Source organism: Equus przewalskii, chromosome 26 (assembly GCF_037783145.1).
Source record: "Equus przewalskii isolate Varuska chromosome 26, EquPr2, whole genome shotgun sequence".
In the NCBI taxonomy this organism is placed as follows: Eukaryota; Metazoa; Chordata; class Mammalia; order Perissodactyla; family Equidae; genus Equus; species Equus przewalskii.
The window spans coordinates 16,802,688-16,818,415 of NC_091856.1; the positions used below are offsets into that span (position 1 = coordinate 16,802,688).

Genomic DNA, 15,728 nt, shown 5'->3' on the forward strand with positions numbered 1-15,728 from the left:
CAAATAAAGCTTCAGAGAACAGCTTACTCTTTCTGTGTATGTCTGAATAATTAATTATAGTACACTTCTAAAAGTTGTTGATAGATACAAGTTTGACAGATGTACTGTGTGTAACAGTATTTTCTCCAAGTTTATAGAAGAATCAGGGTCTCTCATGGTTTGTTATTTTCTTCTTTCTAGTGAGGCATAATGTGTTCATGTGTGTTTTGGCAATATGTACATTCTCTTTTGCAAGCTGCCTTTGAATGTTCACTTTTTTCCAATGAATTTGTTAGGAGTATTTCACGTGTTACTTAAATTAATCTTTATCTAACGTATTAGAAAAGTTGCAATTTTTTTTCAATTTAACTCTTGTATCATTTGACTGTAAGACACGAAGTAAGGAAAATATATTTTCTTAACCAAGTACCTAACCAATTGTCCCAGAACCATTTATTTCTGTACTCACTTGAAAAAATTATCTGTATCTTATATTAAATTATTTGGGTACTTGAATATGTTTCTAGCCCCTGTGTTCTTTCTAATATGAAGAGCTGAATATTTCACTCACCTGCTTAAAATTCTTCAGTGGCTCCACATAGACATCAAAATAAGATCCAAACTCAAAATTACAGGATATAGGGCTTTTCATGATCTGGCCACTGCTCAGATTTGTGCTTCATCTCTTCCTATTTTCCCTTGCTTTCTCTATTCATGGCTCAAGAGAGCCATGTTCCCTATTATCCAACACGCTCCCCTACTTGTCCACAATGCCCTTCTCACCCGCACCCCACATCTTTTATCTGGTTAATTCCTACTCACTCTCTATGATTCAGCATAGTCTTTGCTTCTTGTTAAAAAAATTGTACCTAGACATACAGACACATATATACAATCTCCCATTCCATTTCTTTACTTTTTATCAAAGCATTTATTATACCATATTGCCATTGTCTGTTTACTTGTATATTTATATTAATTTGAATTGAAAATTCGAGGTCCAAATACCTGATTTTCTTTTGGTAAATGGTCAATGAATGAATGAATGGATTTGAATTTAATACTTAGTCTACTCTGCCAGATGATTTGCTAGGCACTAAAAATGACACAAAAATAACAAATCTAAGTTCCTGCCTGAATTTACTTATAATTTTACTTCAGATTTGTGATTTTTAAAAAGTCAAGTTAAATGTGGACCAGTAGTCATGTGATGAGTTTCTTAAAAATGCACATCCAATTGTGAATTTGATGACAAAATAAGCTATAACTATTAAATGCACTAAAATAAAATATAACACATGTGAAATACCAGACAGGGAAAATGATAGCAAGTCACCAAATACAGTGTCTTCCTTCCATTTAGTCCTTCACTCGCATCCATCTCACGTCTCACATCCATCTCTAGAAATAAAATCAAACTGTCTAGAAGTTTATTGTGTCAGTGTTTTTAAAAATTTTGGATCCTCTCTTGGAGAACACCCAAATTTTTAAGTGACACAATTCTTTGATGGATAGCATAAGAGATCTTACTTGGTACATTCGTTCTGATCCAGCTTTCCTAGAATGCCTGTTCAATTTCAAACAAGCTTCATTAAATATTGAAATATTGAAAGTTCCATCGTCTTCTAAGAGATCGTCTTCTTCTAAAAGATAAGAGAAAACATATGGAAAGGCTGCATCATTTTACCAGAATGTATCATGGCCAAGTACAATCGAAACTCTGAGATCTTAAGAGAGCCAACGGGGTGTTTAACAGCAAGAGCAATACATTTGGCTTCAAGTCCTGGCTCTGCAACTTGTGAATTGCGTGACATCAGCTAAGTCACTTAACCTCTCTGAACCTCAGTTTCCTTATTTGTGAAATCAACTAATCCACTTTGCTTTTCTTACATCACAGGCTGTTGAGAGAATCAAATGGAATCATGTAAACTAATACAGCTGTGATGTTTTTAGAAAGTTAATCCTATCAGTTGAACAATCCATAAGTAAAATGTCACGAAGCTAAGTATATCAATAGCCAGAAAGTCTAAGAATAAAGAAAGAGGTTAAGAAAAGTCAAACACCATGGGAGTTGAACTCTCAGAGCAGGTGTTTCCAACTTAGAAGATGACCAGAAAGTAGACGAGCAGGCAAGATTTTTGTATTTCAAGAGCAGACAGTATTTCAAGAGCTACTCAGATGACTAAAATTATTTTTACTCATTATTTTACTGAGCAAAATAATCAAAGAACAAACTTCTTCCAACCACTGTATAAAAAAAGTCACTTCACGCCTCTTCAGTCTAGTACATTCCTTCAGTGGTCTATTTTCTTAATGTAATTAAAAAGAAGAGGTTTGTTACTTAATAAATACAGAGCTTACAGAAAATCCAGGAGTACCACGGCTAATTTTCAAGGAAAAGCAAATTTCCTAACAAACGAGCCTTTACATTCTCTACGAACGAGAAAAAGTTTAAATGCCTATCAGAGAGAAGCTTTTTATCACTATCTTTTATGTGTATTTCTCCCACGGGAGTCTTTGCTACCTGAGAAGTAATAATGATAACAATAAATTATTCTATTCAAAATCGGAATTGTCCACAGCATTTTAAATATCCCTGACATATGCAGCACAAGGCAATTAGCTGGAAGAAAATATTCTTGGCTATAATTGGAAAATGTAAAAATATGGTTATGAGAGAGAATTTGAAGACCTATCTATCATATGTCTATCCTTTATCTTCACAACTTTTATTTTAAAGATTTCATAAGGACATCAGATAAAAAAATTGCCACATGCATGCATATGATTTTGAGGCAAATATATGTATGTAAGAAAAAGTACATACATATATGTATATGTCTGTACACAAACAGAACATACAGCCAAAGTGGTGTCTGCATAGTACCCATCTCAATATGATTTTCCCACTTATAGCCAGTAAAGTCTGAATTCAAGAAGAGATGGCACTGTGAACAAAGGCATATGGCTCCCACTTGCCACCCCCAATCCTCACAGAAGTGACTGAGAATAGTAAAAATGGGTCAAAATTTGCATCTGGGTTGGAAAGAAGGGTTGGTTGCCATACACAAAGCAGAAACATGAAGATGTTTCTGCTTAGCACAGCGTGAAAGAGACTAGGAAAAAGCAAGACACCAAGAGCTACTGTGCAACATGCCTTCCAAGCAAAAGATTATGGTCTCAAAGTCTCAAAGGAAGGACTGGTGCCCACAGTGATGGGGGTTGGAAGCAAGGACAGGCCACAGGACAAATAAGTGATGAGTGTTCCAACTGGAGCCATTTAGCTCAGTGGTTCCCAATCCTAACTGCACATCTGAATCACCCAGACACGGCAGACCTGAAGTAAAGCTTAGACATCTGTATTTTTTCTGAATTCACCAGGCAATTCTGATAGGCAGCCAGGACATATGCACTCCTATTACTATTACTCCTACTCCGACTACTAATAACCCTTCCTTAGCATACTGGAGATCAGTCACAGGAAAGGACTTCTAAGGGGAGGCCAAGGGACCTGGAGGTTCCACCTGACAGAGAGCCTGGGTTGACAGAAGGAGGGACCTGGTTCTTTGCCGCCTCTGTAGGCTACAGAACCATAATGAAGGCAGGCAATGCTGAGCTGGCCCAACAGCAACAGCTTCACCAGTCAGGACAGCAGAGTGCTCAGAAGAAAGCTCAGGGCAGTGGGCTTTCCCACAGCTGCTCCCCAAAGGAGGCTGCATCGTCCAACCAGCAGTAAATCCTTCAAGATGAGATCTGAAATAAGCGTACTAACATTACCCAATAAAAAGTAAGATCAAAGGGAATGCCGTCCATTTTATTATGAGGGAAATGTCAGACCCAGATAAAACTTTTATCTCCCAAGGATAAGTGATCTAGAAGAAAAAAAAAAACCTCTATGAAATGATTCTACAAAAAAGAAGAGGGAGATCGTGCTTAGGAGGCAAATACTGAGCAAAGTAATGATAAAACAAGGCAACATCTGTTTGTACTTTCAGCAAAAAATTTTAAAGATAGGTTCAAACAGATAAAGGCTGAGATAAGAAAAAAATGCAATTGCAGAGAAGAACCTGGTTGAGAGAGGCAGAAATAAAAAGGGAAGGAGGTGAGGGAAAAAAAAGGAAATGAAAGTGCAACAACAGAATTGAAAGTGCATTAAAATACTAAAGATGAGAAATGTCAATACGTATACGCATAAATGCACGTAGAGAACAAACTTGCTACATACTCATAGAAGGCAGAGGAAAAAGACATGGATATAAAAAAGGAGAAAATAGCAGACCAATGCAGACAGACAAGAAATTCCACATAGGAGCATTTGAAGAGCCAAAAGAACAAAAGAAAAAAATCCCATAATCAGAGATTCAATGAAAGAAAATGTTCCTAATGCAGACAGACCGAAATCTGAAGACCCAAAAACTCACAGGCTACAGGGAAAACTTAGTGAAAAACATTAACGTTTATATCACCCATGACTGAAGTTTCATGAAAGAAAGGATTTCTGTCTCATTCACTATTGAATTCCCAACGCCTAAAACAACGTCGAACACATAGTAGGTAGTCAATAAACATTTACCATGTGTATGAATAAATGATTAAAGTCTTGAATTTCATGCATAAAAAAGCCTCTATGATATTGAGGCTGAAAAATCAGATTATCCACATAGGAATTTTTTTTAAATCACATCTTCTTCAAATTCCTCTTTCGAAACTTTAAATTCCCAAAGCCAATAGAACATGCCTCCAGAATTCTGATAACAAAGGTTATGGCCCAAGAATTTTTTCTTCGATCAAGCTCCCATTTACTTGTGAAGACAACAAAAAGACATTCTCAGATAATCATGGGCTCAGAAAGTACCCCACTCCTCAGTGAGCAAAAGAGAGAAATCATTGTGCAGCGAGAGACAAAAACAGAGAAAAAATAGAGAAGCTTTGGTGTGAAAGGACTGGTAGTAAGCAGAAAAACCATTAAAACATAGTTTTAAATTAAACAAATTATTGTTTAAATAATTGTTATAAATATTGCTATAAATCAAGATAAAAATGAATTCTGTAAAGACGCAATACATGTTTAAAATTATTAAAAATAAGAAGCTGGCAATAAAATGCCATATTAAACCAATCCCATAAGGGAAGCAGGAGAGGAAGGAATAAAAACTACAGAACTCTAACTTCCGTATCTTATTCAGGGAGAAGTGAACATTAGTTCTGTCTTTACACTGGTAATCAGAGAAATACACATTCACATAGGATTTGTTTTGTTTTGTTTTTTAATGTGTAACGTAGAATAAAAGCAAAACCTCTACTGTCTGAATCACTGAGAAAGGAAATCTGTGGGACAAAAAGATGGAAAACAACGGACATAACAAAGTAGCATAAAAAAGCGAAAAACTAAAATAGGATGACAGAAGAAAGGAAAATCGTATCACCAACAATAGTAATGTAAATTGCTTATCTACTCAAAATAAAACTGTTCTCAGAAAGTCTGCAGTAGAAGCTGTCTCCTAGAGGACATCTACAGCAATATTATCCAGAGAGCTTTTAAGAACAAAAGTGGGCCAAGGCATATCCTGCAAATAGAAACACAAAGAAAGCAAAAAAACCAATATTACCATCAAAGTATAATTCAAGGCAAAAAAGATTTGACAAGAAAAAGTGAGCCATTTGTTACCAGTGAAAGTTAGAATCTACAACTAAGATATCAGTCATGAACATAAATATCATCGCATTAAAATGTGTGAGACAAAGCAATTAGAATTTCTAAGAGAAACTGAGAAAAATGGCAATCCAAGTATGCAAAAAACAACAACAAAACGTAAGTGGTGAATAACCTGATTCAGAGAGTTGATTTAAGACTAGATCTTACTCTACCTACAAGCAAACACTCTGCCTTATCATCACAAAACTTTGCCAAACAGTAAGCCCCAAGAAAATGTCAAGAAATTCTTCCAAACAATACCAAAATGTAATAAAACTAGAAATTAACAACAAAGTGTAAATGTTAAAAAAAAAAAAACTACCACTTGTATAACACACTTATAATTAATCCTTCAATCAATGGGGAAATTAAAATAGCAATTATATAATGCTTTGAAAGTAAAGATAAACAGAACATATATTAACACACTCATAAATAATTCTGCAATCAAAGGGAAAATCAGAATAGTAATTATGTCATGCCTTGAAAGTAAGGATAAAGAGAGCAAGTATCAAGGCCTAATGAATTCTGCCAAAGCTCAAATCCGGAAGGGAAAAAAAGCATTAAAGACTTTTATTATCAAACAGGAAAGAATGGAAATAAGTTGAATTATGTATTCAACTCAAGAATTTAGTAATAGAACAATATAACCAACTTAAGGGGGAAAATTAATGAGATAGAAAAAAGAAAAACAATTTAAAAACCCAAGAGTTTATTCTTTGGAGAAAAGAACAGTAATAAAACAGACAACCCAAGCTAAGCTAACCGATTTTTAAAAAGAGAGAGAAAAAATTAGGAATCGAAATAACCTGGGGTTATATAACCTATAACCCCAGAGGCAGTGTAAACAAATATTCCATATGACATTCTGTTAACATATTTAAAATCTCAACCAAATGGATATTTTTGGGGGGGGGGAATATAAATTATAAAAATTGACTCAAGAAAATGTGGAAAACATAAACAGACCAAAAAAAACAATCAAAGAAGAAATTGACAAATCAAAGAGTTCTCCCTCAAAAGGGGTGAGATTTAAAAGATCTTATGAGCAGATGTGTCCAACCTTAAAGGAAGAGAATAATTCCAAAGTGATATAAACTTTTCCAGAGCATACAAAATATGGAAAACTTCCCAATTCATTTTAAGAGAACTAGCATAACCCTAATAATGAAATCAGATCGTTAAATGTGCAGGATCTGGGGGGAGAGCATGACAAATCTTTACAACAGAGCATAAAAAAACAGAAAAGACAAAACCTGAGGAGATAGTGAGTAAATATAGAAACATACCTTGTTCCCAGTTGGAATGACTCAATAAAATTCCCAATTCTCACTAGATTAACTTGTGAATTTAATCCAATTCCACTTAAAATTTCAGACAGAAGAAAGAGGTCTAGAGATATTAAAAAACTCAGCCATGGTCACCCAACTCTTCAACACAGAGTTAAGATGCAAAACCAGGTCTGTCTGACCCCAAAGACCGCGCTTTTCCCAGTGGAAATTAACTTGAGGAGGTAATTGGATATTCGTGAAAACAGCTGACACTGAACGGCAAGCTGTCACTCTGACTGAACAGTGACAGATGAGTTGGAAGTCCTGGGATAATCTTTTAAAGAAGACATATTCCTAATAAATCCACAGCAGTTGATTATTAATTTTGAGCAAGTTTCTCCAATTAGTTACCACATTAATTTGACAATATCTTTCCCTACACATTATTTACTTAGAAAGATATCATTTTATTTATATACAAGTATCCTGGGACCTAATTTGTGTAACTTTGTAGTTGGCTTTATATTAAGATCGGCAGACTTTTTTATTATTTCTGCCAAATCCGTGTCACTTCCCAGTTCCTAGCAGCAGAAATATCTGAAGGCTGAGATATATTTTCTGAAGTGGGACATCAAACAACTAGTTGAGAACTACCTCAACTCCCCCAAAATAATAAATGGCACCAATGGCTTCTCAAGGTCTGCTTATAAGGTATTTAATTAGTCCTGACACCCTATAACCAGAATTATGAAAAAAACTTACTGTAATTGTCACAACGTTATTATAAAAATCCATGTGATAACTTTGTGCAGTGAGGTTCATTACTACTTCTTGAAGCTCCTTCCTGCTCACTTTTCTTTTCACCCACCATACTACCTTCCTGCATCCTAGGGCTCCCTGCCCCGTTCACTTGCCCACTCTCAACTTGATTCCCCACCCCCATCAGTCCTGGGGTCAGTTTCCATCCTGGATGTAAAGCTGCTAGGTCAGCTTCCCTGGTTCTTCCTCTTTCATAGGCAAGAGTCAAATAACTTTGAGATTCTTACCGAAGATAGGCCACGTGGCTGCCCTCTATTGCCTTGGATAATTGAGAATTGGCTGAATTGTCACCTAATGTTCTCCTCTTCCACATGCCTTCTTATTACCTTCTATTTCAACCAGAGGACCCAGCTGAGAAACAATACAGCAGTGCCCATTCAGCCTGGCACCAAGAGAATAGGAATCTCTCCTACTAGACCTGCTCTGGTTCTGACCCCTGGAGCAATTACATTCTCCTGGCTACAAATCTCAGACAGCAACTATGAACTCTCCCACCCAGCTGACTCTGAAGCACATTTCCCCACATCTTGTGCTGAGTATTTTCTTGGAGGAAATGAGACTTCCCCTCTACCTACCAGCTGTCTGGAACCCAATGGTGGTTGGCACAGAGCGTCTCGGGGGGGCAGTGGAAATGCTCACGGTGTAGTTGGTGGCTTGGTACAAATCTAGGCACACTTCTGGGGTCCTGCTGTCTGTGGTCAAGTTGACTGTCTCCTCATGAACTGACTCCATCGGATCCAACCGTTGTCCTTTTATGTATATCTTAGCAAGGGGAAAAGACAAGAGACCCCACCATGACTCTGGTTAAAACAACTGAGACATGGGGCCGGCCCCATGGCCGAGTGGCTAAGTTCGCACACTCTACTTTGGTGGCCCAGGGTTTCACTGGTTTGGATCCTGGGCGCAGACACGGCATCACTCATCAGACCACACTGAGGTGGCATCCCACATGCCACAACTAGAAGGACCCACAACTAAAATATACAACTATGTCCTGGGAGGATTTGGGGAGAAAAAGCAGAAAAAAAGAAAAAAAACAACTGAGACAGACTTTGTGGTGCTGGATCCTGTTCTCCTCCCATCCCCTTTCACGCTGCACTGCACACGTGGGGGAAAGAAATAAGGTAAGCCTCTGCTATCAGGTATCTGATGAGGAAGTCTGATCAGCCCAGGAATCAATAAACCCTAAGAAGTGACGAAAAATGAGGAGTCTCTCTGGGGAGTGCTGTCCTGCTCACCAATGACCAGCAGTCAAGGGAGGCAGTCACAACCCGAGAATCACTCGCCGCATCCTGTCACCAAGTCAGCAGATGCTTCTAGCATAATACTCGGGGGAGTGAAATACAAGTGCTTGGGAACAAGCGATAATGATGATGCCAAATATAAACACATCCCCACGCATACACCCTGTTGAATGACAAATGCATTAAACACAAAATGTAAAAGAAAATAATCCAGATATCTTAAAAATTCTGATCACTTTTTAAAAGGACAAGAGGATTGGAAGCAATTAGACTGAGAAGCTCTTACAGAAGCTAGTCCCTCCAACTCATGTTCCCATAGGATACTATTTCTGCCCCAGCAGGAAAAAGTAGGTTATTTTACTTACCACATAGACAATCTTGGAGTTTATTCTTCCTGGATTTATTTGCCACCTCACACAGGTATTATTAAACACTGATACATCACTAATTTCTGTAATTATTTCTAAAATGGAAAAAGAGAGGGTCCGTTCACAAAACGCATCAATGGGCTTTGGAGAAATCCTAACGGCAAGGACACTGAAGGGCATGACTTAGTTTGGGGTTTTTTTTGTTTCTTTTAAAACTGTTCTTTTAAAGAGCAGTTTTAGATTCACAGCAAAATTGAGGGGAAGGTACAGAGAATTCCCACATAGCCCCTGCCCCCACACATACACAGCCTCCCCCATTATCAACATCCCCCCCTAGAATAGTGCATTTGCTCACAATTGATGAACCTACACTGAGACATCATTATCACCAAAAGTCCATACTTTACATCACAGTTCATTCTTGGTCTTGTACATTCTATGGGTTTGGACAAACGTATAACGACACATATCCATCATTACAGCATCATACAGAGTATTTTCACTGCCCTAAAAACGCTCTGTTTATCCCTCCTCCCCTCCAACCCCTGTCAACCACCGATCTTTTTACTGTCTCTATGGTTTTGCCTTTTCCAGAATGTCATATAGTTGCAGTCACACAGTATGTAGCCTTTTCAGACCGGCTTCTTTCACTTAGTAATAAGCGTTTAAGGTTCCTGTTTGTCTCTTCATGGCTTGATAGCTCATTTCTTTTTAGTGTTGAACAATATTTCATTGTCTGGATGTACCACAGTTTATTTGTCCACTCGCCTACGGAAGGACAACTCGGTTGCTTCCAAGTTTTGGCAATTATGAATGAAGCTGCTATAAACATCTGTGTGCAGCTTTTGTGTAGAAATAAATTTTGAACTCATTTGGGTAAATACCAAGGAGCGAGATTGTTGAATGGCATAGTAAGAGTATGTTTGGTTTTGTAAGAAACCACCAAACTAGGGCATGACTTAGTTTATCTGCCCAGCTGATATCTCTGCCGATCACTATTCATGCTCTGACTCAGAAACCACATCAGGCAATTCAAGCTACCCCAGGCCAATGACCCAATTTATCTTCCTCATGAATGAGCCTGGCCCACTACCTGACTTGGAGGAAAAGAGTCCTGCTTGAGTACAGCAAGAATTCCAACCTGTCATTGGTCTGACAGGCCACTGGATGCCACTGGTGTTCTACTCATGTGGGATGGAAGGTGGCACAGAGCCGTGCCCTGAATCACCCCAGCAGCTGCACAGGTAAGATCTGTCCTGGCTCCTTCATCCCACCCGGCTGACAGAGCACTCCTATTTTCAGGTCACTGCTGTTCCCAAGAGGGAAATGACATGCATCACCACATAGCACCGTTCCTCAGGAACAGCTTCGGGTAAACTAAATAAATTCTCCACAAGGTCCCTGGATACTTGTGGGATTCCTTTAACTGAAGCTATTTAATCCTGATCCATCAGGAAGTCACCGATTTCTTCAAGTTGTTCTGTCTCTTTTAAATATTCTGCATGTATTTCGTGTAATGAATTTGGCAACGTGGGAAACTGTATTAGGGTCTTGGTTCCATGAGGTTACACAGTTTCCATTGGACCCAGCTAAGCACCTAGGAAATTGTTCAGATGGGAAGAGGGCAAGGATCTAGCTTTTTATCTATTTAAAATCAAATTCCCCGCAGATAAGTAAAACTCTCTATTTCCAGATGACAGAATCTTGTCTATAAAAAAAATCCTAAGGAATTCACACAAAAAAACTATTAGAGCTAAGAGAGATGTTCAGCCAGGTTGCACGATATAAGGTCAAGTTACAAAAATCAATTGCATTTCTGTATGCTAGCAAGGAACAATCCAAAAATGAAATTAGGAAAACAATTTCATTGACAATAGCATCAAAAAGAGTAAAATTCCCTGCAGATAGAAGCTACCATTCCATCATCCCTGGGGGAGGGGATCCTCATTTCACCATACGGGAATATTCCGCATTCCCACTGAATGAGGCAGCCCTTAAGGATTCTTTAGAACCTCTCAGCCTCAGCTGTTATTTGTGCCACCCCTACATGGGCTTTGACAAGACTGTGTCTTGTCTCCCATTCTGGGGCTTCCCTGTTGGGGTGCCCACACCCAAGCGCATGCAATCTGGAAGTGCAGGGGGATTAACACGTCATGGGGACAGGAGATAGTGGATAAATCTTCCCCCCACTCTTCTTCCCCCTGAAGTGTCCCACAAAGACCTCTCAGGGCGCTGTTGCCCAGAAGGAGTGATCACCTGTACTTAGCGGACCCAGCGCAACAAGGCATCTTTATATTGGCTCTCCTTCCTCCTCTGCCTTACTCACCTCAGCCCTCACTCCTGATTCCTGGCAAAATCATTCCCTATTGTACAAGAAATACAAGTGCTCTGCTTCAGGCTCTGTTTTTTGGGAAACCCAAGGTAAGACTCCCATCAAGAAGGGCGAGAAAGCCAACTCTCTATCTCACAAAATGGCGCTCCTCAGCTCAGCTCCCGTCCCTCCCTTCTAGTCAATCTCTTCTCAGCCTCCAAGTGGGAAAGGGAACCTACACCTTAGGCACCTGTAGGGTCAACTCATTTCTCCTGTACTCAGAACCAATGCCACCTTCAGAAAGACCCTGGACTACGGAGCCCTTTGCCCACAGAAGACTTTCCATCTTTACAAAAGCATCCCATCAGCAGCATCATGAGACTGTACGTCCCACATTACCTGGTCTTGGGTATGCCCAGGTAGGCTATCAGTAAGTGGGGATAAATGGAGGCAGAGAGAGGAAAACAGGCAAACCCCTGGAGGGACACGAGAGGATCACCTGTGGCTGTCTAAAGCGTTCCTAGGTCTCTCAGCAGTACTTCCCCCCAGAGCACAGATAATTTGAAATCAAAGAAATACTCCAGTTGTGGACACGCGTACCCTAAGACAAGCAAAGATCCTATCCATTCACCCCCTTGGGTAGCATAAAGATGATGCTGGTACCAGTCTTTTATCAGCTTGAAAAAGCCCCAAATATTCTTGGCCCCTTGCCTCTCTGCTGCCCTTCAAAGCCTAGAGCTCTGGACTCCCCTGCTCGCTCACACAGCCCTCTGAAACCAACTCACCGCCTGGTCCAGAAGGAAAGAGAACATCCCACCTCTCACCTCTCTCTGAGTTGCCAGTAAAGCAAATTTCCTTCTCACTTAGGGCCCTTTGCCACCCAAGCAGAGCTTAGAAAGGAGACACAGACATGGAAGACTCCTTTCTTGGCCTTCCTTTTTCCCCATTCACTATGATGACTGCAAATGACATCTCAAAAATGCCATCTGCCTCCAGCCTGTGCCATGCTCTCTGCACAGATGGGACCCAGATCCGATTATAGGGATGTCAGACATTTCATCCCAAGGAGCAGTTTAACAAGGTTTGGTTGCTTTTCCTGCCAGGTGTCTACAAATAAGCTGGAAAGTCTTGATAAACATATCAGGTATTAAACATTCACAACAATGCTGCCCTTTTAAAAGAGACAACTTAGGAGGCTACGCCCTAATCCCAATAGTACCGATAGCTGAAAAGATTTCTGTAAGTTCTCTTTGGAACTGATTCCAGGGCTCTTTATTCACTATTCACTTACTGAATGCCTAGTATCCTACTGTGCCAGGCTCTGGGCTATGACAATGATCAAAACATAAGTCCTCCCCTCAGGAACATGGTGTCTATTGGAGGGAGCAAACATATGAGCAGGTAAATGACAACAAAGTTACACACAAGTATATGGCAGGGTATAGAGAAAGAAGCCACGAACTCTCACTGGAGGCCCTGGGGAAGTGGATTCATGGAGGGCATGCCCTTAACAGATGAATGGATGAACAGCAGGGAAGACATCTAAGCAGACAGAACAGCAAGTCTAATGCCTAGCTGTAAAAGGGTGTGGCACACCCAGAGTGCTGAGGGAGAAGTGTCACATGACTGAGGAGGAGGAAAGATGGGAAGTGAGGTTGCAGAGGGAGGACTGGGAAAGAACTTGACTGCCAGACTAAGTGCAGACTTACTCCTCTGAGCAACGGAGAGCTAAAAGCAGGAAAATAATGGGAACTTCTTTTTAAGAAAGATAACTCTGGTGTATGCTGAAGGGGACTCTGGAGTACAGAAGAACCGGAGCTCACAAGGAAAGAACACAATACCATTTACTCAGTGAGTACAATACATCAAACACTGATAGGTCTGTATAGACTTGTCCTCATCTTCACAACAGCAAGAAACAATAATAACAACAATAATGAGTGAACATTTATTGAGTTATTACTACAGACCAGATAGTATGTATAATAATTTCAATGCATCATCTATTTAATCTTCAAAATAACCCCATGAGCTAGATACTGTGTCCTCTTTATAAACCTGAGACTTAGAGATGTTAAGTGACCTGCCAACGGTCATACAGTCAGTAAGTAGGCAAGTTAGAACCCAAAACAATATCTGTCAGACTCTGAAGCCAAGAGCCTCTTCATTGAAGCAGTTATTCAGCCAAGAGGTAAAGAGATGAAATCAGGGCACTGTATTTAAAAATATGAGACAATTCTGAAGGAGTAGCAATAGGAGGTGAGAGATAAGGAACCGCAAGGAGTCTAGGCTGACTGCCAGTCTTTGAGCTCCGGAGTCTGAATGGATTGCCTTTTACTGTTCTCTTAAGAAATATAAGAGGAAGCAGACCAGGTCTGTAAGAAAGAGACTAATGAATCGTGTCTAGAACATGCTAAATCTGAGGTCTCTACAGACTATCCAGGTGGAAAAATAGTCTTGAAAGTCATCAATGTGTGGATGGTAGTTGAAGGCCTGGATGCAGGTGATGCAGGTGAAGCATCCAGGTAGGACATAGAGAATGCCCAATGGCAGAACACTGGGACACCCCAAAACCCCAGGGGATACCAGAGAATGAGCAACACAGAAGAGAGTAGGAGGTTGGCTGAGAGAGTATGAGCCTAAGAAGTAAAGGAAAGAGAAGATTTGAAGGAGTGTCCACTTCTTCAAAAGTTATCTCCCTTCCTTCCCACCAACCCCTCACAACCTCCTCACCTCCCACCCGAGAAGGGCCTGGAGCAGATTATCAAGGCACTGGGGGCAAGCTCAGTTTCTCTCTCTTCTCTCACATGGCTCCTTCTCCCCTGATGGAGTGCCCACAGCATCATGATTAGATCTGAGGTTTGGCCCTGGGTAGAGGTAGGCAGAGCAGGCCTTTGGCTTGTCCAGTTGTAGGAAGCTTAGGTATCTCTGGCTTAAAGAAAAAAAAAAAGAGGCCCCCACAGCATCCAATTGAACTCTGTGCTGGATCTGGGGAACCAAAGCCTGAGTGGGTAGTAAAGTTCCTTTGATTTGCTTTAGATTCTCTGTGTAGTACGTGCGCACGCATTGTGTATATAAATGTACACATGTATATAAAGTTATGTATTTAAGTATTCTATTAGCATCCAATATTTCTCTATGTTACTTATCATATTTGTAACTAAGTAATTTTGTAATTAGTACTTATTGTCTCTTTCTCCTAAATGTAAGCTAGATGATGGCAAAGATAGAGATGGTTTATCTCTATCCCTGGAAGCTAATACAGTGCCCTGGACACAGATATTTTTGAAATATTTATTATTTGGTTGAATGGATGAATGAACAGACAGATGATCCACAATGCTAAAAGTCGTGGAAAGGTTAAGAGGAATGAAGACCGAAACTAGAACATGAGTGTGGTGGTCAGGTGGCCATTAGCGACCTCACTGAGAGAGCTATAGCACAGTGGGCTGTTGGATGCTTGATTCTCCTTCAGAAGGGATGGGATGGGAGGGAACAGAGACAATGGGCATAGACGACTCTTTCAGAAGTCCCATTAGGGCAGAGACCAGTCTACTGAACTCTCTTGGTTTCCAATTTTATATCCTTTTTCCTTATTTTTGGAAACAGTAAAAGGTCACACAGAATAAATTCAAGTGACCCAAACAGATGGTCAAGCTCAATGTCATTTCTAGTTAAATGTTGTCTCTGATTTCAAAAGTAATATGACTGATATCCTGATGTGACTCATAAACTAGCTCCAAAGGCAATTCCCAGAGATTGCAACAGACATGTTCAGATAATGGCAGCCTCGCTGAAATGACGGTATGGCTTACCAAGGCGACTACTTGGAAGAAATGCATGTTTGGCTATAAGAATTCTGCTATGTTTCCTTTCTTTTTTTTAAGTCTTTAGAGTCACATAAAATAGGTAGAAGTAACATGGCTTAGAGGAGTGTCTTCCTAAAATGCATTACACACTTTAGGATGATTTTTGATAGTCCTTGAATAAATTTTTATATGTTCATTTTGTATTGATTTTTGTGTATATTAGAAAAATATA

General features: G+C 39.7%; 1 protein-coding gene across 8 annotated transcripts in view; it reads right to left on the minus strand.

Annotated features, from left to right (window-relative positions):
• The window catches only part of SUSD1 (sushi domain containing 1), a 183,353-nt gene that overhangs the window by 118,528 nt on the left and 49,097 nt on the right, over nt 1-15,728 (minus strand). For 6 of the 8 annotated variants that reach the window (XM_070595055.1, XM_070595050.1, XM_070595051.1 and 3 more), the window contains exons 7-9: nt 9,374-9,471; nt 8,340-8,526; nt 1,510-1,622 (exon numbers count right to left, since the gene is read on the minus strand). In XM_070595055.1, the coding sequence (XP_070451156.1) occupies nt 1,510-1,622; nt 8,340-8,526; nt 9,374-9,471 (398 nt within the window). The remainder of the gene's footprint in view (nt 1-1,509; nt 1,623-8,339; nt 8,527-9,373; nt 9,472-15,728) is intronic. The other 2 variants (XM_070595052.1, XM_070595053.1) reach the window with 2 other exon arrangements.